The sequence below is a fragment of the Protopterus annectens genome, chromosome 2.part0 (genome assembly GCF_019279795.1).
Source record: "Protopterus annectens isolate FY-2018-M chromosome 2.part0, PAN1.0, whole genome shotgun sequence".
Taxonomy (NCBI): Eukaryota; Metazoa; Chordata; order Ceratodontiformes; family Protopteridae; genus Protopterus; species Protopterus annectens.
In genome coordinates this window covers 1276293387-1276318889 of record NC_056728.1, presented here as the reverse complement: position 1 = coordinate 1276318889, position 25503 = coordinate 1276293387, and the positions used below count along the sequence as shown (strand labels likewise).

Below are 25503 nucleotides of genomic sequence, written 5' to 3'. Positions count from 1 at the left end.
ATCTAAAATGGAAGTAACACTGTTGCTTGGGGACTAGATTGTCGTCCAGGAGGGCCAGTAATATGGGCAGGTGACTGCAGTATATTTTTGCTTCATACAAAGTACATTCAAGCTCTTGTGTAAATAAAACATTTGCAGAAAAAAACTTTATATAAATGTATATATATATATATATATATATATATATATACACGTATATATGTGTGTGTGTGTGTGTGTGTGTGTGTGGTGTGTGTATGTATATATATATATATATATATATATATATATATATATATATATATATATGGGTCTACTGCAAATGGTCAAATTCCCACAATCTCAAACTTCATATGGCCGACCCCATATGATCTAGTTTGTGAAAGCTCGACCGGACTGCATGGAGATCTGCATACAGCGTGTAATGTTTCCTGTTACTACACTGTAGTGCGATCTTGGAGTTTGTATATTTAAGTAGAGAGGGTGGAGGGGGGGCTTTTATCAGTATTTCTTTTGTTTTTTTTTAGCGGTTCTGAAAACCGGCTTTTGCAATAATGCACTTTCATTGTAGTGCAGGTTCGCTCTTATGGGTGTTGATGTTGCTTGTTCGATATTCTGGGATTTCGAGCAAGCAACATAGACCCATAAATATATATATATATATATATATATATATATATATACATATATATATATATATATATATATTAAAGTGTGTGTGTGTACACACACACACACACACACACACACACACACACACACACACACAATGAAGGTATTGTTGGACATGTACAGAATATTGTATCAGTACTGTTTGTTGTTGTAGAATTAGGCCATAGAACTGACAAATATTACATAGAAATATACTTGTTTGATGGGTAAATTGGACACCTCTCCAACAGTGTTACTTTCCTATTAAAATTGCATATTGATAGGTTCTAGTTTGAGTCACTGGAGAGTGATATTTTTTTGTCTAGAGCTAGAGCCTTGATTATGGCCTATGTAACATGCATTAATTTAGCCACTGAAGCACTTGCTGGTGCATACAGGAGAGGAAGAGTCTGTTCAAGACAAGGGGAACACAGTTGCAGATTGGATTTCCATGATGGAGACCAAGGAATCCACCAACAAATGGTGCCTTCTTTGGGTGGGTGTGGCATCCTGCTACCCTTGGCATTTTGAAGAAGTGAGGGGGCAGTGCAGCATTGACTCCCACTGCATGTCTTCCCCGAGGAAAGCACTGGATGAGTGCAGTTGGCTAGGGCTTAAAAACTCAAACCACCCTTGATGGCAAGGCTGACCTTTGCCACAGTTAGGCAAAAGGTAGGGGAAGAAAAGAAAGAAAATTTAATATCAGAGTAACCTCTTGCAAAGTCACATGATGGAGGTTTAATTACAGAAAAACAGGAAAGGTGAAAATTGTAGATAACAAGTAGTGACAATACCCAGTTGAGTTTTTCAGTGTATGTTATGATGCTATTGAGGAAGGTTACTATTGCAGAACAGAGAAGTAAAGATATATAGGATAAAACTGAAAATGGGGAAGATGAACATACTTAAAGATGAGTTAAACTAAGGATTTTAGGTTGTCCCTTGTCATCACAAATATCTGGTATTAAGGCAGAGATAGCAAACAGGAGATACAGCAATTAATAAAATAAAGGCCCACTTGTCTGAGAAATGCTAAAAGACTCCTGGAGTTATATTAAACTGTTTTGCTAGCTTTTATGAGCAGTTATATGCTGCAGATATCGCACTAGTGAACAATTAGTTGCATTTTTTGAATTCCATACATTTTAACAAGTTTAATCAGTTCTAGACAGACTACTTCATGAAGGAGTTTGCATTAGAGGAATTATAGCAGTTGTTGGTTGAATTGGGTAAAGGTAAGCCACCTGGTTGTGATGATTTGAAAGCAGTAAATATATCTATTGGATAAAGAAATTATTTTGTATAATTTCACAGTCAATTCAGCCTACCCCTCTCCTGGAGGTGGCAGTAATTGTTCTTTTGAAGTCAGTGACTATAAAGTTTAACCTTTCAGTGCCCTCTTAGCTAGAATATTTGAGAGAATGCTCCTGCTGTTGATTGGCCTAGACCAAATAAGATTTGTGTATGCTAGAACTACTCATGATAATTTGATAAAAGGTTTATTTTTTCTTTCATTGATTGGTTGATTGATTGATATTCTTCATATTAAAATAATGTGTTTTCATCCAGACATTCATAATAATGGGAATTTTCTTTCTAACATGATTGATAAACCTACTGCATGCAGCAAGGGATGGATGTTCATCATGTTAAACTGTTGCAGTCATTACTCTTGGGTTATCCTGCTGGCAGGCTACCCTCAGTCGGCCAGAATTCCAAAGTCCAAAGTCTAGGTCCGGCGTCGGTTGCTGTTGCCTCCTCCTTGACGTCAGTGTGCCAGGGGTATAAAAGATGCAGCCGATGCCATTTTCTTCAGTCTTTCTTGCCGCGCGGTGCCCGAAGCAAAAGCAGTTCGCAAGTGCCGGTCGGCCGACTCCTGAGATTTTCAAATCCAAATTTCAGAACCGAAGTCTTCATTAAAGCTAAGTACCCCGTTGGGGAAACTTTTTTCTTGCTCCAGACCAATGTCAGAAAAAGTTAACAATTGTATTGCTTGTGGGAAACAAACACCTCATAAGGATTTTCACTCTTACTGTATCCCTTGCCTAGGCCCTGATCACAACGTTGCTAGCTGTCGGTTTTGTGCTAGATTTAACCAACGCACTATTAAGCGTCTGTTTGATTTTGCATTTCATTACTTTGGCCGAAGATTTAATTATATAATGCCGTCGGACCAGCCGATAATCAGAGTTTACAAAAAAACGCAAGGACAAGGAAAAGGATCATCCGAGGTCCAAAACCGACGATGAGGCCTCTGCTAGGCCACTCGCCGGTTCTCAGTAAGGTGCTTTCGCAGCCCCTGGCGCCCGCTACCTCAGAGCCACAGGCTGCTTCCGACTCCCACGTGGAGCCAACTGGGCCTCTGGATACTCAAGGTATTGGACACTCGGAATTCATTCCCTCAGATGGGTCCAGAGCCGCTGAGCAGACTTCGGCTTCTGAGGGTGTCTTCAGACCTACACAACTATATATTAAGCCAGCTTCAGCTTCAAAGACTAAAGCAGCTCTAAAGACAAAGAAACAAGTACAGCATTCTCCTACTCAATCTACCATGCCTAAAAAACAAATGCTCAAAATGGCCGAAGACCTAATTACTTTGATAGGGGCTCCCATCCCCCACCTGATAAGAGGCCTAGGCAAGAGACAGAGTATGATTCTTCTGATCAGGTTTCTATTTCCTCTGATTCCTCTTCTGAACAGGATTATTCTATGCTTCCCTATGAGGATTCTGATGCTGAAGAATCCATTCCTTAACCCTCTCCTCCTGAGGATTATTCTTTTAGGGAAAACCTGCATACCATGAGGGAGCATTTCCACTGGGAGAGCCAAGATTATTTTGAATCTAAGAGAAGGCTCTGAGACTTTCTGCTACTTCCTCAGCACAGACCCCTTGCTATTCCACCTGTTTTAGACATTGTAGATGATGTATTTTCAGAGTCCGGTTTGTCCCCTGACTCTCTACCCCGTACACCTGCTAAGCCCGACAGATACTACAGTGTTCCGGATTCTCATAAATTCCTATATAAAAACCCTGCTGCTGATCCAGAAACTATATCTCAGGGTCCCAAAGGAGTTAAAGCCTCCACTGCAAAAAACTCTGTCCCCTCTGATAGGGATTCTAGGGCTCTAGACAGATGAGGGAAAAAAGTATACACTTCTGCTACCTTGGCTGTAAGGGCTTTAAACTGTCAGTTTCATATGCTTAAATATCAGCAATATTTAATGTCACTGCTTAAACAGAAATTGTTGACAAATACTTAATGTTCAGAGAACAAGGAATTGCAGGATTTATTGCATGCAGCTGAACAAGTGAGAAAGCATACTTTACAATGTGGTTATGATTCACTGGAGGCCTCGTGCAGGGTCACTGTCACAGGTTCTGTTATTAGAAGGCATGCTTGGTTAAAGGAACAGAATCTGCCTGATCATGTTAAAGCAAAATTATTAGATGCACCATTGCAGCATGATACTTTGGTACTAAAGCAGAAGAGGTTTTGAAAAAAATGGAGGATAAAGCAAAATCCATGCAGTCAAGGATTTCTTATAGGTACAGCCACCCAGGTTTAGCAGAAACTGGCCTTCTAAAAATCTGTCCTTTCCAGTGTCAGACAGACTACAAAGAGGCAGATATAGGCGTCCCAGAGGCAGATCTCAGCCCCAAGGCTCATACAGGCCTAAACAATGGGGTGCTCCTACCTCCAAAAGTGGAGAAGACAAATTACAACCTTACAGGAAACAGTCCCAATGACTTTCCTCTGCCAGATCCAAGCACTTTTCTTTTGGCAGCCCCCTTAGGGGGAAAACTAGCACTTTTTTCATCAAATTGGCAAATGATTACCCAAGACAAATGGGTCCTGAACTTAGTGTCCCAAGGCTACAGGTTCCATTTTCACACTCTACCAAGGTCAAAAGGTATGCCAGACCTGCCACACAATCAATGGGCAGAGGCACAAAAACTAATTACAGCCCTCATGGACATGAGGGCCATTCAGCAAGTACCACAACAAGAGCAAGGATTTTACTCCAGACTTTTCCTAGTACCCAGGAAGGACAGAACCTGGAGGCCAATACTGGACCTGTCTATACTAAATACGTTTCTGGAAGTTCCAAAATTCAAGATGTTGACTCTACAGCAGCTACTGCCCATGCTGGGCAAGAAGGCTTGGCTCGTAACTTTGGATCTAAAAGAGGCATACCTGCATGTCCCAATCAGACAATCTTGCAGAAGATACCTCAGATTCATAGCTGGCTCAATTCATTACCAATTCTCTGCACTGCCCTTTGGCTTATCTACTGCGCCCAGGGTCATCACAAAGTGCCTGGCACCAGTAATTACATTTTGCAGACAAAGAGGAATTCAAATATATCCCTACTTGGACGACTGCCTAATTCAAGCAGAGAACAAAGACATTCTTCTAAAGCATCTGGCGTTTGTAAAAAGATTACCAACTGGTCTAGCGTACACAGTAAACAAAAAGAAATCAAAACTAGTGCCCTCTCAACAGATAATATTCCTGGGTGCAAGCTTAAATACAACTGCCCAGATGGCTTATCTCACGCCAGACAAACAAAATCAACTGACTTCTTACTTCAAAAAATTGGTAACAAAAACCCACTTATCTGCAAGGAAAATCCTGCAGGCCCTGGGTTTCATGGCATCCTGCATTCTACTAATTCCATATGCCAGACTGCATATGAGGAAACTACAGTGGTATCTAAAAAAGTGTTTGGACTCAGCATTGCCACAGCCTGGAGACAGTAATTGCACTTATTCCCTGAATACAACAGGAGTTTTGATGGTGGGCAGAAGCCTGTCACCACAAGAGTCTGCCATTCAGTTTACCCACAGCCAGACAGACACTGACAACGGATGCATCAGATTATGCCTGGGGGGCCCATATGGCAGGAAAATGTATTCAGGGCACATGGCCTGCAAACCAGATGCATCTTCACATCAATCAAAAAGAGATGCTAGCTGTTCAAAATGCCCTGACAGCTTTCAAGGACCTGCTTCATCCAGGACAACTACTGATAGACAGAAAATACTAAGGTCATGTGGTACATAAACAGGGAGGTACACATTCCTACCCTCTCTGCAGACAAGCAATGACTTTATGGGACACAGCACTGGCTCTTCAAATTCACCTGCAAGCACAATTCCTGCCAGGAAAAACATACTCTGGCAGACGAACTAAGCAGAAACCTCATGGATCCCCACGAATAGAAACTGGATCCGCAAGTCTTCAGCATGAAAGTAAGGAAATGGGGATGCCCAGACATAGATTTATTTGCCTCCCCTCACAACTGCCAATTGCAGAGGTTTTGCAAAAGGATTTATCACAAACAAGCATGGGAAGTGGACGCCCTATCCTTCAGCTGGAAAAATCTAACAGTATATGCCTTTCTTCCACTGCCTCTCCTTCCCAGGGTACTCCTAAAGGTCAGACAAGAGAAGCCAAAAATTATACTGATTGCACCAGACAGGCCACGCCAGCACTGGTACCCAGTCCTAAAGAACTTGTCTCAAGGTCCAGCATGGATATTGCCTCAAACTTTTCACTTGCTGACCCAACAAAACAATCAGATCCTGCACAGCCAACTCAGGACCTTAAGTCTGGCAGCATGGTGGATAATGTAACCATTCAGAACACTCCTCTTTCAAAAGCTGTTATGGATGTTATCTTGGAGGCCAGGAGGCCCAGTACCAGAAAATCTTATGCAGAAAAATGGAAGAGATTCTGTGCCTGGAACCAGGAACAAGGCATTGACACGTGTGTACCAGATATACCTCAGATTTTACAATACCTAACTGAGATGTTGAACAAAGGCCTTTCTTTCTCATCTATTAAGATTCATGCCTCTGCCGTTTCAGCCCATTACAATACGGAACCACCTATCCTTTTCTCATCCTTTAATAAGGCAGTACCTCAGAGGGGCCAAAAACATTAGGCCTCCAAGGAGAGCACCAATTCTGGCCTAGGACCTCAATTATGTTTTGGAAAAACACACACTGCCTCCTTTCGAGCCAGCTTCAACAGCAGATATAAAATTTTTATCCTAGAAAACAGCTCTACTCCTAGCAATAACCTCTGCAAGGCGAGTCTCGGAGTTACAAGCACTCATGGCTGCGGAACCTTTTATCATTTTTCATCCAGACAGGGTTTCTCTGAGGACAAACCCTACATTCATGCCTAAGGTGGTATCCAGTGTGGCCCTCAACCAAACCATTCACTTGCCTACCTTTTATCCAAATCCACAGAACAAGGGTGAGAAAATTCTTCATTCTTTGGACATACACAGGCAGTTACATTTCTACTTGGACAGAACTAAAGCTTTCAGAAAAACTGAGCAACTTTGTGTCATATGCTGTAGGATCACAACGAAAGGCTATCTCAAAACAGACTATTTCTAAATGGATAAGCCATTGCATCCGTTTCTGCTATTTTCAACATGGCAAATCAGTGCCTAATGGCATTAAGCCTCATTCCACCAGAGCAGCAGCCACTTCAGCAGCCTTCCTCAGAGGAGTACCAACCAAGGATATCTTAGAGGCTGCAACTTGGAGTTCAGTGCACACTTTCACAAAGCACTACCGCTTACCTCTTTACTCTAAGTCCAGAGCAGGCTTTGCCACTGCAGTTCTGCAGGGCCTCATAGCCTCTCCTAATCCTGTTTAGCCCAGCCACCCATCCTCAGCTTTGGGATTCAACCCAAGAGTAATGACTGCAACAGTGAAACACGATGAACATAGTACAGTTGTGTACCTACCATAAATGTAGATGTTGGAGTGTATTCACTGTTGCAGTCCAGGTTACCCACCCACCATCCCCCTTCTCTTTGCTGAGACTTTTCTGCATTTCTCTATCCTACACAATCTATTTGGTGTATTTGCTTGTAGATAAAGGGAATGTTATTTTTGTGCAGGTATTTCTATTGGCATATTTTTTCAGCCTCCCAATTTGGGGGCACCTGACATCTGGGGCAAGAAAAACTGAAGAAAATGGCGTCTGCTGCATCTTTTATACCCCTGGCACACTGACGTCAGGGAGGAGGTGACAGCAACCTACGCCAGACCTAGACTTTGGAATTCTGGCCAACTGAGGGTAGCCTGCCAGCAGGATAACCCAAGAGTAATGACTGCAACAGTGAATACACTCGAACATCTACATTTATGGTAGGTACACAACTGTACTTTTTCACTGTGTAATACCTTAAATAGATCCTGAAATTATATTTTTTATTGTGTTTTCCGTAATTGCGAGCTTGATGCATATATTGTGCATTTTTTCCCCTGGTTCTTAATACACACACATACACACACACACACACACACACACACACACACACACACACACACACACACACACACACACACACACTCTTCCTCCCTCCCTCATTATGTTTGTTGAAATAGTGTTTTACTGGCATTGTTATCATTGTTGAAGTTGTAGATGTCAGTTGAAATACTGTTATGAAGTTGATAATATTTGTTATGTTAAGACAAAGAACCATGATCTGAGGCACACAATGTGAACTCGAACCACAAATAGCCAGTATTCACCATTTTATTGCACTCTGACATCTCGGCAAACTGCCTTCACGGAGTAATATACACACAAAACAATCCCTGCCTATAGATTATATATATATATATATATATATATATATATATATATATATATATATATATATATATATATATACACACACACACACACACACACACATTCAGTTTTAATTAATTGCATCCAATTATACAATAATTAAAGTCAATTACTCATTAAAACATCACCAATTGCATTCTTGGTTCAACCCACGTGGAAGCAAAGTATTACATTTTAAAATGTATAATGATTCTTTATACAATAAAATCTTTTTTATATCACCAATTTCAAATTGATTGCACTTCACTTTCTCTAATATAGTGGCGTGTAACCCTATTAACACCCCTCCATGTATTTATTAAAATGTTCTGCCACTGTGCTCTCCTTTTTATTATTTAAAATATCCCTGACGTGTTCCTGTAGTCTCACTTTAAAGGACCTCTTACTCTCCCCCACATAAGCTTTTTTGCATGGACATTTGAGGGCATAAATTATGCCCTCCATTTCACAGGTATAGCTGCCTTTTACATTAAAACTTAAGCCGTTGATACTCTCAAAACTAGGAACCACATAATCATGCACTTTTCATCTCCCACATGGCTTTGTAACATACTCAATAGGGTTTCGTGTAAAATCTATAGAGGGACTAACAAAATTGCTCTTAACAATAAAATTTCTTATATTTCTACCTACTTTATAAGATATTTTTGGTGCTTTCGTAACCCATTGTGAAAAATCTCTTAAAGGACTTATAAATTCCCAATAATGTATGACCCTTTCATTTATTTTTTAACTCAAACAGCTATAAGTTGTAACAAAGTACATCTTCCTTGTTATTTTTTTCTTTATCCTCCATCAACCTGTGTCTAATTGTTTTTGGTCTCTTCTCTTTATACTGGTTAATAAATGTAACCCAACAGTTCTCCAAAACTTTGCCATCATAGCCCTGAGTTTTAAACATATGGACAGATGTTCTTCATCTCACATTGCTGCAGTCCTAACACTTGGGTAGTCCGCTGTCCCAGTCGGCCCGAATACCAAAGTATAAGGCTGACGTCGGTCAAGGCGCATTTGTCTGACATCAGGACGTCAGGGTACAAATGCGCATGACCGACGTCATATCCTCTGTCTTTTTTGCCGCATGGTCCGATGCAGAAGCAGTATTGCGAGTGCAGGTTGGCGTTCTGAAATTTTCTGAAGTCGGAGTTTCAGACCGAATCAAAGTTGAGTATCCCGTTGGGGAATATTTTGGTTTTTTCTTGCCTCAGTATTTAACCGGATGTCAGAAAAAGTGAATAACTGTATTTCTTGTGGGAAACAGATACCTCATAGAGATTACCATACATTGTGTATACCTTGCTTAGGGCCTGAGCACGACGTTGTTGGCTGTCGCTCTTGTGCTAGATTTAACAAACGCACTATTAAGAGAAGATTAGATTGTGCCAGGTTAGTGTTTGGGAAGCGTTGTAATTACAACATGCCGACGGATGCTCCGGCGCCCGCCTCCTCTAAAAGCGCAAGGACAAAGCAGTGAAGCCTAGGGTGGAAGAACCGTCTGTCCCGGACGCCGGTTCTTTAGAGGGCTGTGGAGCCGGTGGTTCTACCAGAAGTTCTTTGGATTCTCAGGGAGAGACTTTACTGTTACAAGATGTGTCCTCTCAGGAGGTAGGCCAGGCTGAAGGGGCTTCTCAGGTAGCTGTTCTCCCTCCCTTCCTAAGGTGGTTAGGCCCTCCTTCTGTTTCCAAGGCTCATTCTAGAGGCAGGCCAGGGTTAACTTCAGTGGGGTCTCCCTAGTTCTTCAGGGTCTCTGCCTAAGAAACATATGCTTAAAATGGCAGAAGATTTGATTACTATGATTAGAGGTTCTATACCCCCTGATAAGAGGCCTAGGGTGGAACCTGAGCTTGAGAGTTTTGAGCAGTGTTCGAGGCTTCTGAGTCTTGGCTGAAGACTTGCAGGAGTTTCCTCCTTATTCTGATTCTGATGTAGATGACTCTACACCTTGGCTTCTCCTCCTGAGGATTTTTCTTTTTCAGAGACCCTTCATTCCATGAGGGAGCATTTTAAATGGGAAGGTCAAGATTTCTCTGATTCTAGGAAAAGGCTTAGGGAATTTTTGTTTCTACCCCAGCATAGGCCTTTAGCTATACCTCCTGTTCTGGACGTGGTAGAGGATGTTTTGCAGAGGCTTCCCTGAACCCTGATTCTTTGCCTCCTGCCCCAGTTAAACCCGGACAGGTATTATAGGGTGCCTGAAGCTCATAAGTATCTTTTAAGAGTCCTAGGGCAGACCCAGAAACTGTTTCTCAGGGCCCTAAAGGTGTTAAGGCTTCTGTTGTTAAAATCCTGTTCCTTCTGATAAAGAGGCAAGGGCTTTGGATAGATGGGGAAAAAGGTGTATACTTCTTCCACTTTAGCCATGAGGGCTTTGAATTGCCAGTTTCACATGTTGAAATACCAAAATTATCTCCTTTCACAATTGAAGTCTAAGGTAGATGCTCTGGCGGAAGGTATTGAGTGTAAAGAGTTGCAGGATTTAGTTCATGTTTCGAACAGGTGGGTAAGCATTCCTTGCAATGTGGCTTTGATGCTGTACAGGCCTCTTCGAGGGTAGCAGCCACTGGTTCTGTTCTTCAGGCACGCCTGGCTCAGGGATCAGAATTTAGCTGAACATGTAAAGACAAGGATTTTAGATGCTCCTTTACAATCTGATGTGTTATTTGGTGCGCCTGTGGACGCAGTTTTAAAGAAAATGGAGGACAAGGCTAAGTCTATGCAGACTGTTAAAGATTTTTGCAGGTTCAGCCTCCAAAGTTTAGTAGAAATTGGCCTACTAAGGGGTGGACTTATCCTTCTTATGATTCTCAGTCTAGGGGTAGATCTAGACGTGGTAGGGGCAGAGCTCAAGGTTCTTTTAGGCCTAGAACAGGCAGTTCGCCTGCCCAGTCTTCTGGTGAGGGCAGGGGTCAGTCCTTTCGTAAGCAGACCCAATGACTTGCCTTTTCAGCTGCCAGAGCCTTCTGCCTGGCAGCACCTTTGGGAGGAAGGCTGGCACTTTTCAAAGAAAACTGGAGTGTTATTACCCAAGACAGATGGGTATTGGATATCATTCACCACGGTTACAGGTTTTATTTCCATACCTTGCCTCCTTTAAAAGGCATGCCAGACATTCCTCCTATACAAAGAAAAGAGGCTCACAAGCAAATTTCTCTGTTGCTCCAGATAGGGGCCATTCAGCCGGTTCCTGTGCCAGAAAGGGGCCTAGGATTTTATTCTCGCCTGTTCCTAGTACCAAAAAGGGGAACACGTGGAGACCAATTTTGGATTTGTCAACCCTCAACACTTATTTGGACATTCCCAAGTTCAAAATGTTGACGTTACAACAGCTTTTACCTCTGCTGGGCAAAGATCACTGGATGGTAACTTTAGATCTCAAGGAGGCTTAACTTCATGTGCCTATCAGACTCAGTTGCAGGAAGTATCTGCGTTTCGAGCTGGAAATTCCCATTATCAGTTCTCTGCATTGCCCTTTGGCTTATCTACTGCCCAGAGTATTCACAAAGTTCTGGCTCCAGTTGTAGCTTTTTCAGGCTAAAAGGAATACAAATCTATCCTTACTTGGACGACTGTCTGATTCTGGCTCAAGAAAAGGACGAGCTTCTTCAGCATCTGGAATATGTGATAGCAGTGCTAAGATGCCTGGGGTATTCTGTGAACGAAATAAAGTCCAGTCTAGTACCCTCTCAAGACATGTGCTTTCTGGGTGTGAGACTGAATACAGCAGCCCAGATGGCCTTTTTAACCCCGGACAAACAAAAGAGTCTATCCCTTTACTTCCATCAACTATCTCATCAGTCCGTGCTGACTGCAAGGACAGTCCTTCAAGCATTAGGGTTCATGGCATCTTGTATTCTGGTGCTTCCCAATGCCAAACTGCATATGAGGAAGCTACAATGGTATCTCAAAAATGTATGGACACAGCACTGCCAGGATCTGGACACTGTCATTCAAATAATACCTTGCATTCAAAAGGAATTTTTGTGGTGGGCTCAGGAATGTCACCTAAACAAGGGACTCTCTGTGACCCGGCCAGAGGCGAGTCAGATTCTAACGACAGATGCCTCAGACATAGCTTGGGAGCTCATCTGAATGGAAAGTGGATACAAGACAAGTGGCCTGCCAGACTACAGCATCTACATATCAACATGAAGGAGATGTTAGCAGTCCAGTTTGCATTGATAGCTTTCAAGGAGTTACTTCTTCCAGGGCAGGTGTTGATTCTAACAGACAACACAACTGTCATGTGGTATATCAACAAGCAAGGGGAACACATTCTTATCCTCTATGCAGGCAAGCAATGATTTTGTGGGAGACTGCGCTCAGCTTGCAGCTTACTCTTCAAGCAAGGTTTCTGCCAGGAGCACAGAACTCCTTAGCAGATGTGTTAAGCAGGCAAATCATGGATCCCCACAGTGGAAACTGGATCTTCATGTATTTCAAAATTGACAGTGTCATGGGGAACTCCAGACATAGATCTGTTCGCTTCTCCACTAAACCACCAGCTGCCAAAGTTTTGCACAAAACTTTTCATCACACAGCTTGGAAAGTGGATGCTCTTTCGTTCAGTTGGGAAAATCTTCATGTGTATGCCTTTCCACCTCTGCCTCTCCTCCCAAAGGTACTCCTAAAGGTCAGACAAGACAAGCCAAGGATGATTTTGATAGCTCCAGATTGGCCTCGGCAACACTGGTACCCATTACTGAGGAATCTGGTAAGAAAGCCTCCATGGCCTTTACCTTTAATTCCACACCTTTTGTCTCAGAGGGACGGTCATCTACTCAATGTCAAGCTTCACTCTCTTCATCTAACAGCCTGGCATATTCTGTTTTGAACCACAGCAGGTCTCAACTTCCTCAACAAGTTTTGAATGTGATTATGGAAGCCAGAAGACCTAGTACACGTAAAGTGTATGCAGAAAAATGGAAGAGATTTTTATTTTGGAGTGCAGCAAAGGATTTGGATGTTTCTGAACCTAATTTGAGTGTGGCTCTGCAATATCTTACTGAGCTATTGGACAAAGGTTTGTCTTTCTCTCCCATTAAGATTCATGCTGCAGCAATTTCAGCTCACTATGATTGTGACCCACCATTGTTTTCTCATCCTTTGTTCAAGCAATTTCTTAGAGGGGCAAAGAATATAAGACCCCGAGCTCCTACTCCTGCTTGGGACCTCAATTTTGTGTTGGAGAAACTTACTCTACAACCTTTTGAGCGCTACTGCTGAGTTGAAATACTTGTCATGGAAGACTGCTTTTTGTTGGCCATTACTTCTGCAAGAAGGGTTTCTGAATTGCAGGCCCTTATGGCGGTGGAGCCTTTTTGATTTTCATAAGGATAGGGTATCATTACGCATTAATCCTTCATTTATGCCTAAGGTGGTTTCTAGTGTGGCTTTAAACCAAACTATTCATTTGCCTACTTTTATGCAGATCCCCAAAATAGGGGGAAAAGAGTTTGCACACTTTAGATGTACACAGGCAGTTGCGTTATTATTTAAGCAGGACTAGGATTTTAGGCAGTCTCAGCAGTTGTTTGTTTCTTTTGCTTTGAGTTCTCAGGGCAAGCCTGTGTCAAAACAAACTATATCTAAGTGGATTGGGTTTTGCATTGCATTCTGTTACTCCCATCATGGCAAGGAGATTCCAGCTGGGATTAGGCCTCATTCCACTAGGGCTACTGCCACTTCAACAGCATTTTAAGGGGTGGCAACTAAGGATATTTTGGAGGCAGCTACTTGGAGTTCAGTGCATACTTTCTCCAAGCATTACCACCTTCCTCTCTATTCTAAGTCCAGGGCTGGTTTTGCCACTGCTGTGTTGCAGGGCATTTTGGCAGCTCCTGCTTCATTATAGTTTAGCCATCCTCCCTTACCTCTGCTTTGGGATTCTACCCAAGTGTTAGGACTGCAGCAATGTGAGATGAAGAACATAGTACAGTTTTGTACCTACCATAAATGTAGATGTTCAAGATCCACATTGCTGCAGTCCAATCCCTCCCTCCTTCCCTCTGTGTTTAGGGGTGGTTGTGTGGGTGAGGTTCTATTTTTGTACATTTGTATATATTGTACATATTTTAGGCACAGGAGTGTTTTGGTGTTTTTGGTTTTGGCCTTATCTTTTTAGGGTCTTCTGACATCTGGGGCAAGAAAAGACTGAGGATATGGCGTCGGTCATGCGCATTTGTACCCTGACGTCCTGATGTCAGACAAATGCGCCTTGACCGACGTCAGCCTTATACTTTGGTATTCGGGCCGACTGGGACAGCGGACTACCCAAGTGTTAGGACTGCAGCAATGTGGATCTTCGAACATCTACATTTATGGTAGGTACAAAACTGTACTTTCTAATTATCTCTTAAGAAAAATCTGACTCATTGTTGCATAATCTATATGTACGTGTAAATTCACCATATGGTAACTCCTGAATTGTATGTAGTGGGTGACAGCTCTCTGCTCTCAAATATAGGTTCCCTTCTTGAAAGTTTCAGTGTACAGAAATCCTATTACTAACCCATTAGACATATCTATCACTATATCTAAAAATGATACTTTCTTACCTATTTTTAAGCCATCAAACTTAAGATGGAATCTATTTTGTTGTAATTCTTCCACAAATAATTTTACCTCATTCTGCCCTCATCTATAAATCTGTAGTACATCTTTACATGTTGCTGAAAAGACTTGTTTTGTTATTTATATTATTATATTTATAATTATTATATTTGTTATGTTATTTAGCATTTTTGTTAGTTCTACTGGTGCCTCCATCAGGAAAAGTGCTTTCTAATTGTAGCAGAACTTGTATGTTCTATTTCTTTTGGGTAGACATTGGTAGCTTACCTTTATATATATATATATATATATATATATATATATATATATATATATATATATTTATATATATATATATATATATATATATATATATATATATATATATGGGTTCACCTCTAAATTTCGAAATCCCAAAACCTTGGAATCTCGAAATTGTGAACCCTCCCCCAAAACACCACTAAATACATAAACAACAAGTGTTTGCAGGGGGGTGCCCCCCACAACCCTCGCAACTTAAATATACCAACTCCAAGATTGCACTACAGCGGGGACAAGGGAAATCTTCCGGTGCGCACTGTATGTCGATCTCCGTTCAGGATTTCGAAGTTTTAAAACTTCAAACATATGATCTTCGATCGTGCAAAATTCTGAACGCATCCCATATGTATATATACTGGCTTGCTAGGTGATTTATATCATATTTTGGTAATGCCCCACATATTTGATCCATTAAAACAAGACATTTAGGAAATAGTAAATTAATTTGACCAGGTAAGATTATTGTCGCTAAGTCTTCATTTTTGATTTGAATAATTAAAACTCTTGCCAGATCTTATAATGCTGGCTACTAAATATCTGCTGCTAGAAAATGGATACAAGGGATCTGTTCTATGGGCGATATAAAATTAATCGTGTCTGAAGTACAAGATGTAGAACTGGCCACACATAATTTGAATCTCAAACAGATGAGTGTAGCGAAATGGACTCCTTGGATTTTGAATAAATATTTGTATTATAACATTAGTCATTTTGTGTGGATAAATGTGCCACTGACTTGACCTTTACCTAGTACAGTTGCAGAGATGTAGTAGGTCGCTCATTTGTCAGATTGTAAGTATATTTTTCATGTATGTGTCAATATTTCAGTGAGCATAGCAACTTGATGGGTGAGGTATTTTGAAACAAGCATCAATGTGGATAGATTGGCGGTGATTTATGACTTACGTCTGCCTAGCGTATCTATTGAACTATAACAGTTCATTTACATTTCAGATTATGATTTTTCATATTTTGTGAAAGGGAGCATGGCAACATGATAGGTGATGAACCATTTTGAAGCTGACATGAGTCCAGATTGTTCACTGATACATTGCCTCCGTTTAGCACACCTACAGAAGTATAACTGATTATTTGTCATATTATGACAAATATGACATTTTTCATATTTGTTTCAATATCTCAGTAAATGAGCATAGCCAAATGCTTTTGAGGTCTAATTTATTTTGAAACCGACTACCAGGCAAACACATCAGGTACGGATAGTAGCTGTTCAACATATATAAAAATATGCATACAATCTGTTTTTATTGCCTCTAGTAACATTGTGCAGATCTGTGTGTGCTGATCAGTCGTCATGTTAATACTTTTTGCATGCTTGTTACAATTTAAGAGTTATTATCTTAGGTTTTAAATATGATTTTAGAAATAGTTTCTTTGAAGAATAGCTTGGGATGCATTATTATTCCTATGAGAAAAGTTAACATACAGAAGTCCAGAGAGTCCCTAGAGTGAAGGAGTTATTCAGATCCTACAGCAAGTGAGAGAGGGTATTGCACTTGCAGGATATATGTAGGCAGCTCAGATATATGTAACATGAACAAAACATCTCAGACAGCCTGACCTTCACTTTTATATTTTTGACATCAGACTAAAAGGTTAGGCAACTGTTCAAGCAAACTCTGTCTAAATGCTAGCTAATTACTTTATTTTCTATTTTGATAATAATGAAAAAGCCCCAAAGCAACCTATAAGAGACCCACTCTGCTAGGCTGAAGCCAACTAAGCAGTGTTCTTTTAAAATGTATTAGCACAGAGCATCTTTGAAGCAGCCAGCTGTGAACACCTCTTCTAGACATTACAGCCTGTACCTTCAGTCCAGGCCTAGGCAGAATTCACTACTGCAGTCATGTAAGGCATGGTGTGACTATCGCTACCCCATGAGAACAGCTAACTGCTTTCTTACTTTTCCCTTGGACAAGGAATCACATTGCCGCAATGATATTTTTGACAAACATTGCACTGTTGTGTAAGTATACTTGCCGTAAAAGTTGATGTTCAGTACTTCATTGTGTGCTCCTACCTTCCCCCAAGGCACATTATTGTGGGTAGCTCAGTGGTGAAGTAGGCAATAGAATCACAAACAAAATACAAAAAAGAGCAAGTGGTTAATACATCAGTTTATTCACCTTGAGGTGCTCATGAGCCTAGAGGAAGACTCAAAGGTTTACCGTCTAAAACCTATGAATATTAAAGGACCATATTGCTTAGGTCATTGAGGGCTTTGCAGACTGACAAGTGGGGCATTATCTGCCCTAGCAGAGTCACACTAACTAGTAGCCTTCCTACCAGAAACAAATTGCAAATGGCATAAGCCACTCTTCCTTTTAGTCGTACTATTGGCTAAAGTTCTAGGCTTAGGGAGGAGGTGGTTTTATGAAGTATGCTGATTGGTTTGAGTAAGACAACAAAAAGCAGAATTCCCTGCATTGTCCAAGATGTACTTAATGAATATGGTGGACTGCTATGGTTCAGCCCTAATGGCTTAGTTGATATACACTGAAGTGATGACAAAGTTTTGGGGGTTCAGTATTTTACATTTTTGCAGTCTTACTCTACTACCGTAATTTCCATGGGTACAGTAACATGTTATGCTACCAGACACCAAATGTAATTAATTTTGGCAGAGTTGATTTAGTTTTGGAAGATAAATGAGGAAGGTCAAAAATACAGTGCTCCACACTTTTGGTATATGTTTTTTCATGCTCCAAAAGTGGCTTAAAGGTTTGCTTTATAACCAAAGACCGTAAATACTGTTGCTTTTCTCAGCATTTGTCCATTTGTTAAAACTTCTTGTCCTGTTCATCAGTTATAAATTCTGCCTTCTTGCAGCGGTAGCGTTGTTGCCTCACAGCAAGAGGTTCTCCCGTTCAATTCTCGGCTGGGGTGTGGGAAGTGACTTCTGTGTGGAGTCTGCATGTCCTCCCCGCGGTTGGATGGACGTTCGAAAGACATGCGTAAATGGGCGTGCCTTCGTTGAAGGTTGGACGTCGAGCTGGCATCTCGGCATTCGTGAAAATCTACTGCCAATCATAAGCGGACCGGAGTTCCGCTGTGGCGACCCCTAACCGGGAAAAGCCAAAAAACAAACAACAACATTCTCAGGGAGTCCTGAAGTTTATTAATTCCTCTATGTTGTAGTACTACATTTTTGTTATTGAGGCTCACATTGCTTTCTCTTTGTTTCTGTCCAGTAATGCTTAAAATTTTCACTTTCTGCACCATTCATGAGATTCTATAGTTTTTTTTAATATTTTGCATGTCAAAAATATCATGTTTTGCAAATTTCCTATTGATATCTAAATATATTTAATGAAATATACATCTAATTTGTAGAAATAATTTTATTATTAATTTTACTTTTTCTTGTAGGCCTGAACTTTTAGAGCAGCTTCAAGATGCCAGGGAAGACAAGAAACGTATTAGAAAGAAACTGCGAGAATTTGAAGATAAATTCTTAAGACAGAATGGAAGGTAAGTTTACAGGAAGGCTTCTCATTTTTTCCTATGAATTTGCCCCTGAGTCTGTAGTAAAATTCTACACTCAGCCAGCTCCTATGGCATACAGGGTGAAGCTCTGACTCTGACCCAGGTGACCTGAGTTCATATACTGGCACATATGCATTTTGGAGCCAACATGGGGGAAATGAGGAGTGACATGGCTTTGCCATCTTAATGTTCATTTCAGGAGAGGGCACAGAATGCATGTCCAAGTACTCTTTCCCACTGTAGTATCCTTTTTGAGACTTTAACCAATTGCATTACTTGCAGAAGTAAGTGACAAACCTTCATTGCCATACCTATTGCATGCCAAACCCACAGGTGTGGGCTGATGATCCACAGGCAGCAGGGATGAAATGCACCCCCCCCCCAACATTCTACATTACATTTATCTATTTTTTTAAGTATCCTAACATGTCATTCCTTTCTCTCTTCCTAATTTGCAGTGTCATCATTGCAGTATACATACCCCGGTGCCACATCTGTGCCTCATCAATCATTACTTTACTGGTATAAATCTCCTGACCTCCCTCCATAGGAGGAGAATTGCCAGTCACTGCGGCAACACCATGCCCAGCTGTCTAAAATTGCAGCCAGACTCATCTTGCCACACTTGGAATCGGGGTGTATGAATCACAGGCCTTTGGATGATTGGTTATCATGCTACAGCAAGTGGTTCCAAGAATGCTGGAACATCAGACAGCACATCAGTATAACAGAAAAGTCAAACTGCATTCATGTAATATAGTTTGTAGAGGAAAAAAGGAAAAATGTAAGCCTGTATTATATGTAGTAGATGATTCTGCATTATTTCCAAATGATTATCTAAACGCTTTATTTGTTTTTTGTTTTTTTTTAATTGCAAAGGAACATAGAACTCAGAGGAGGTAGTGATAATAGTGATGTGTAGTCAGGTACACTGGAGACAGTGATGTGTAGTCAGTTACACTGGGGATAACATAACAATGGTGTGTCGTCAGGTACATTGGGGATCACAGTGATGTGTTATCAGGTACACTGGGGATCACAGTGATGTGTCGTCAGGTACACTGAGGATCACAGTGATGTGTCGTCAGGTACATTGAGGATCACAGTGATGTGTCGTCATGTACACCAGGGATCACAGTGATGTGTCGTCATGTACACCAGGGATCACAGTGATGTGTCGTCAGGTACACCGGGGATCACGGTGATGTGACGTCCGGTACACTGGGGATCACAGTGATGGGATCACAGTGATGTATAGTCAGGTACACTGGGGATCACAGTGGTGTGTAGTCAGGTACACTGGGGATCACACTGATGTGTATTCAGCTACACTGGGGATCATAGTGGTGTGTAGTCAGGTACACTTGTGTGAGCTGTCAGAAGCAAAGTTAGAGATCGTAATGTACAGTCTTAATGAATGTGTTGTGCACTTGATCATAGAAGCTCAAGGATGATGGCAAACTCTTCACATCCTTCCAGCAAAGCTTGGAATTACTACTACCTAACATGCTGATCCCAGTATTTTGATGACTGTAGAAAACAGTGCATCAGAGATTTCCCGATAGTATTGAGTCTAGCTTGTTCTTCCCTAGCTTCCATACAAGTTCCTTCAAAGAAAAAAAAAAAAAAAAAGCAGCATCCAGAATCACCTCTGTCATGCTATTACCTGTTTCTGGGTCCAATTAGTAAAAAATTACAAGAAAATCCTAGCCAAGCTAGTTTTTTCATTGTGAGATTCCTTAAAAACCTCTTGTAAAAAAGGATTATGGGATACATGAAGAGAGGAGAAATGTTAGGACTGTGGTAGTGAGGGTCGGAACTTTGAATGTTGGCAGTATGACTGGTATAGGGAGAGAGCTAGCTGATATGATGGACAGAAGGAAGGTTGGTATATTGTGTGTGCGAGAGACTAGATGGAAGGGGAGTAAGGCTAGGTGTATCAGAGGTGTTCAAATTGTTTTATCATGGTGTGGATGGGAGGAGAAATGGCATAGAAGTTATTCTGAAGGAACAGTATGCTAAGAGTGTTTTGGAGGTGAAAAGAGTGTCGGATAGAGTGATGTTTATGAAGCTAGAAATTGATGGTGTAATGATGAATGTTGTTAATGCATATGCTCCACAAGTTGGGTGTGCAGTGGATGAGAAAGAAAAATTTTGGAGTGAATTGGATGAATTGGTGATGACTGTACCCAAGAGAGGGGATGAGGAAGTTATGGGTAGGTATGGTGTTAAACAAAGGAATGCAGAAGGTCAGATGGTAGTAGATTTTGCGAAAAGGATGGACATGGCTGTGGTGAATACGTATTTTAACAAGAGGGAGGAGCATAGGGTGACATACAAGAGTGGAGGAAGATGCACACAGGTTGATTATATCTTATGTAGGAGGACCAGTCTGAAGGAGATTGGAGACTGTAAAGTGGTGACCGGAGAAGGTGTAGTTAGGCAGCATAGGATGATGGTTTGTAGGATGACGTTGGTGATCAAGAAGAGGAGGAGGAGTGTGAGGGCAGCACCAAGGATCAAATGGTGGAAATTGAAAAAGGGTAATTATGAGGTGGAGTTCAGGGATGAGTTAAGACAGGCACTGGGTGGCAGTGAAGAGTTACCAAATAGCTGGGTTTCTACAGCAGAGCTAGTAAGGGAGACTGCTAGAAAGGTGCTTGGTATCACATCTGGACAGAGGAAGGACGACAAGGAGACGTGGTGGAATGAGGAAGTACAGGAGAGTATACAGGCAAAGAGGTTGGCAAAGAAGTGGGATTGTCAGAGAGATGAAGAAAGTAGACAGGAGTATAAGGAGGTGCATGACAAAGAGAGAGGTGGCAAAGGCTAAGGATAAGGCATATGAAGAGTTGTATGAAAGGTTGGACACTAAGGAGGGAGAAAAGGACCTATACCGATTGGCAAGACAGAGGGACCGAGCTAGTAAAGATGTGCAGCAGGTAAAGGTGATAAAGGATAATGAGGGAAACATACTCACAAGTGAGGAGAGTGTGTTGAGGAGATGGAAAGAGTACTTTGGGGGGTTGATGAATGAAGAGAATGAGAGGGAGAGAAGGTTGGATGATGTGCGGATAGTTAATCATGAAGTGCAGTGTATTAGCAAGGAGGAAGTAAGGATAGCCATGAAGAGGATGAAGAATGGAAAGGATGTTGGCCCAGATGACATACCTGTGGAAGCATGGAGGTGTTTAGGTGAAATGGCAGTAGAGTTTTTAACCAGATTGTTTAATGAAATCTTAGACAGTGAGAAAATGCCTGAGGAATGGAGAAAAAGTGTTTTGGTACTGATTTTTAAGAATAAGGGTGATGCACAGAGCTGTAGTAACTACAGAGGGATTAAATTGATCAGTCACAGCATGAAGTTATGGGAAAGAGTAGTGGAAGCTAGGTTAAGAAGGGACATGATGATTAGTGATCAGCAGTATGGTTTTGTGCCGGGAAAGAGCACTACAGATGCGATGTTTGCTCTGAGAGTGTTGATGAAGTACAGAGAATGTTAGAAGGGGTTGCATTGTGTTTTTGTAGACTTAGAGAAAGCATATGACAGGGTGCCTAGAGAGGAGTTGTGGTACTGTATGAGGAAGTCAGGAGTGTCAGAGAAGTATGTAATAGTGGTACAGGATATGTACGAGGGTAGTGTGACAGCGGTGAGGTCTGCAGTGGGAGTGATGGATGTGTTTAAGGTGGGGGTGGGGTTACATCACGGATCAGCTCTGAGCCCTTTCTTATTTGCAGAGGTGATGGACAGGTTGACAGCCGAGATCAGACAGGAGTCCCCGTGGACTATGATGTTTGCAGATGACATTGTGATCTGTAGTGAGAGTAGGGAACAGGTGGAGAAGACCCTGGAGAGATGGAGATGTGCTCTAGAGAGAAGAAGAATGAAGGTCAGCAGGACTAAGACAGAATATATGTGTGTGTGAATAAGAGGGAGGATAGAGGAATGGGGAGGATGCAAGGAGTAGAGGTGGCGAAGGTGGATGAGTTTAAATACTTGGGGTCAATAGTTCAGAGTAATGGTGAGTGTGGAAGAGAGGTGAAGAGAGTACAAGCAGGATGGAGTGGGTGGAGAAGAGTGTCGGGAGTGATTTGTGACAGACTAGTACTTGTAAGAGCGAAAGGGAAGGTCTGCTAGAGGGTAGTGAGACCAGCTATGTTATATGGGTTGGAGACAGTGGCATTGACAAAAAGGCAGGAGTTTGAGCTGGATGTGGCAGAGTTAAAGATGTTAACATTTGCACTGGGTGTGACGAGGTTGGACAGGATTAGGAATAAGTATATTAGAGGGTCAGCCCAGGTTGGAAGGTTTGAAGACAAAGCCAGAGAGGCAAGATTATGTTGGTTTGGACATGTGCTGAGGAGGAATGCTGAGTATATTGGGAAAAAGATGCTAAGGATGAAGCTGCCAGGTAACAGGAAAAGAGGAAGGCCTAAGATGAGGTTTATGGATGTGGTAAGAGAGGACATGCAGGTGGCTGGTATGACAGAGCAAGATGCAAAGGACAGGAAGAAATGGAAACAGGTGACCCGCTGTGGCGACCCCTAACGTGAACAGCCAAAAGAAGATGATGATGATGCAGATGAACTCTTAAGGACATCGGGTGTTTCAGCTCTATGACAGTTCTGAATACCAATCACTGTTTTCATTTTAAGTCTGTTATTTGGCAAATTTAGGTCAATAAAAACAACCCCCCTTTTATTGGCTTGCTGACTGTCCTTCAGAGTTTCTCTGATTATATGCTGCGTGTGCAATATTTATTTTCTGTTACTTTTTGGGCAGTGTCATCAGGAGTGTGTCAGTGAGGTGGTGTAGTGATCATTTCCTTATCTTATACCCATGTTGTAGTTACTACTATTCCTTAACGCACTGTTTTTGCATGCTCAGTAGTGTTTTTATGCTGAAGAACTTCCATAGTCTTCAGTGGTATGTTTACCGTTTGTTTCTTTGCAAGTGAACAGTAGGGTGGACATTATAATTTGTCCAGGTGTAACTTTTGCATGGTATCTGTAGCTTCAGCTGTTTTTGCTGTGTGTGTACCTTTGTTTTAGATGAGTTTGTGTTAAACTATTGATTTTTGTACGTTTGTGTAGCATTATGTGCTGCTGAGTGTTTACTAAATAGATTGTCTTCACTGGCTTTTGGCATACTTTACGAGTTGTTTTTGGTTTTCAGTTTCATTGCCAGCATGTGGTAGTCAAGGAGCCATGCTGCTTGTGCCACAATAAGAGTAGCAACAGTAAAGTTAAAAATGTTAGGATTTTGCAGTGGAGTCATTTAAAATATATATTTTTTTCTGAATAAATCCATTGCTTAATTCAAGTTAATCACTTAGGTCACTTGGTAATATGAGGTTTAAAAGTCAACCTACACTAGCCTGTTGTGGGTAAAAAGCAGAGGTGTTGGCTGAACTCCATATAACCCATGGACTGTCCTGGTATCATTTGCATAACATTATATATTTTGAAGTGAAACAACTTATGGGAGGTGTGAGAGCTCAGAGTGAAATGGAAAAGTGAAATGGAAGTACGGAAGTCAAACTCTGCCCACTAAGAGCAGAGTTTGATTTCTGTACTCTACTTTAGCTTTTCAGCTACACACACACACACACACACACACACACACACACACACAGTTTCAGAATGAGCAATCCCCTCGGAGCAGCAGTACCTCTCAATCTCTTACCACACGAAATCTAGCCAGAGCCACAAATAACAGGGGAACAAAGGACCAAAAATATGGACATATTTTAAATATTATAAACTTTGTTGCTAGAATGACAGGGTTTCTGTTAGCGTGCATTTTCCACACACACACACACACACACACTGAGCATGATCGAGTGATACCCTGGCAGCTGTAGCATCAGTTGAAAGGGTCCATAACCTCTTAACCATACCTCTCATGCATGCTAACAGAATCAAAGTTCTGATTTTCTGCGAGTCGCCCTTTCAATTTAGATCTGTTGTATTTTTTTTTTAGAAACCATTTATCTATGGCTCACATTTTTGCTGTTGTTCTGTTGTGTCTGAGTGACAAGAGGTTCTTAAAACAATTGGATTCTTGTATACAACATTGTTGTGGTAACAGGTCAATGAGTCCATCTCATTTTTCCCTTTGTATGGTGGTGCAGCGGCTAGCGTTGCTGCCTCACAGCAAGAGGTTCTCTAGTTCGATTTCCGGCTGGGGTGCCTTCTGTGCAGTCTGCATGTCCTCCCTGTGGTCGCGTGGATTCCTCCGGCTGCTCTGGTTTCCTCACACATCCCAAAGACATACTGTAGGTGGACTGGACACTCTAAATTGGCCCTAGGTGTGAGTGCATGCATGTGTGTGCCTTCTGTGGAAGGTTGGGTGCCAGGCTGGCAACTCAACACTGTAAAAACTCCACTGCCAATCATGAGCAGACAGGTGATCCACTGTGGCAACCCCTAACTCGGAAAAAGCCGAAAGAAGAAGACACAGATGCCAGGCAGGTGCATAAATATAGATGACTAACGTGTACTGTGGGAGTATTTGCAGAAAGACTGTTGATGTAGACTTGAAACTTCTCTGATTTTCATGGACAGCCCTGGTTTTATTTATAGTCTTGGCACTTTTTTCTCCTTTTTAGAGACAGTTTGGAATACATTTGATGTTTCTTTTTTAAATTTATTATTATAATGGTTTCATGCCAAAAGGATCAAATGGTAGTACTCATGGGAAGTGAAATAGCCATGAAAGGTGTGTGGTGGAGAGGGTAGAAAAGTAAACGTATTTTAAAAGTTCTTTTTGTTTGCAAATAAGGAGTGAAATGGTATGTTAAGGGAGTATAAATGTATATAAAATACGTTG

General features: G+C 41.5%; 1 protein-coding gene across 3 annotated transcripts in view; it reads left to right on the top strand.

Moving 5' to 3' along the window:
- The window catches only part of FAM13A (family with sequence similarity 13 member A), a 2572531-nt gene that overhangs the window by 2532095 nt on the left and 14933 nt on the right, over window positions 1–25503 (top strand). For all 3 annotated transcript variants that reach the window (XM_044061451.1, XM_044061452.1, XM_044061450.1), the window contains one exon: window positions 18555–18656. In XM_044061451.1, coding sequence (XP_043917386.1) covers window positions 18555–18656 — 102 coding nt within the window. The remainder of the gene's footprint in view (window positions 1–18554; window positions 18657–25503) is intronic.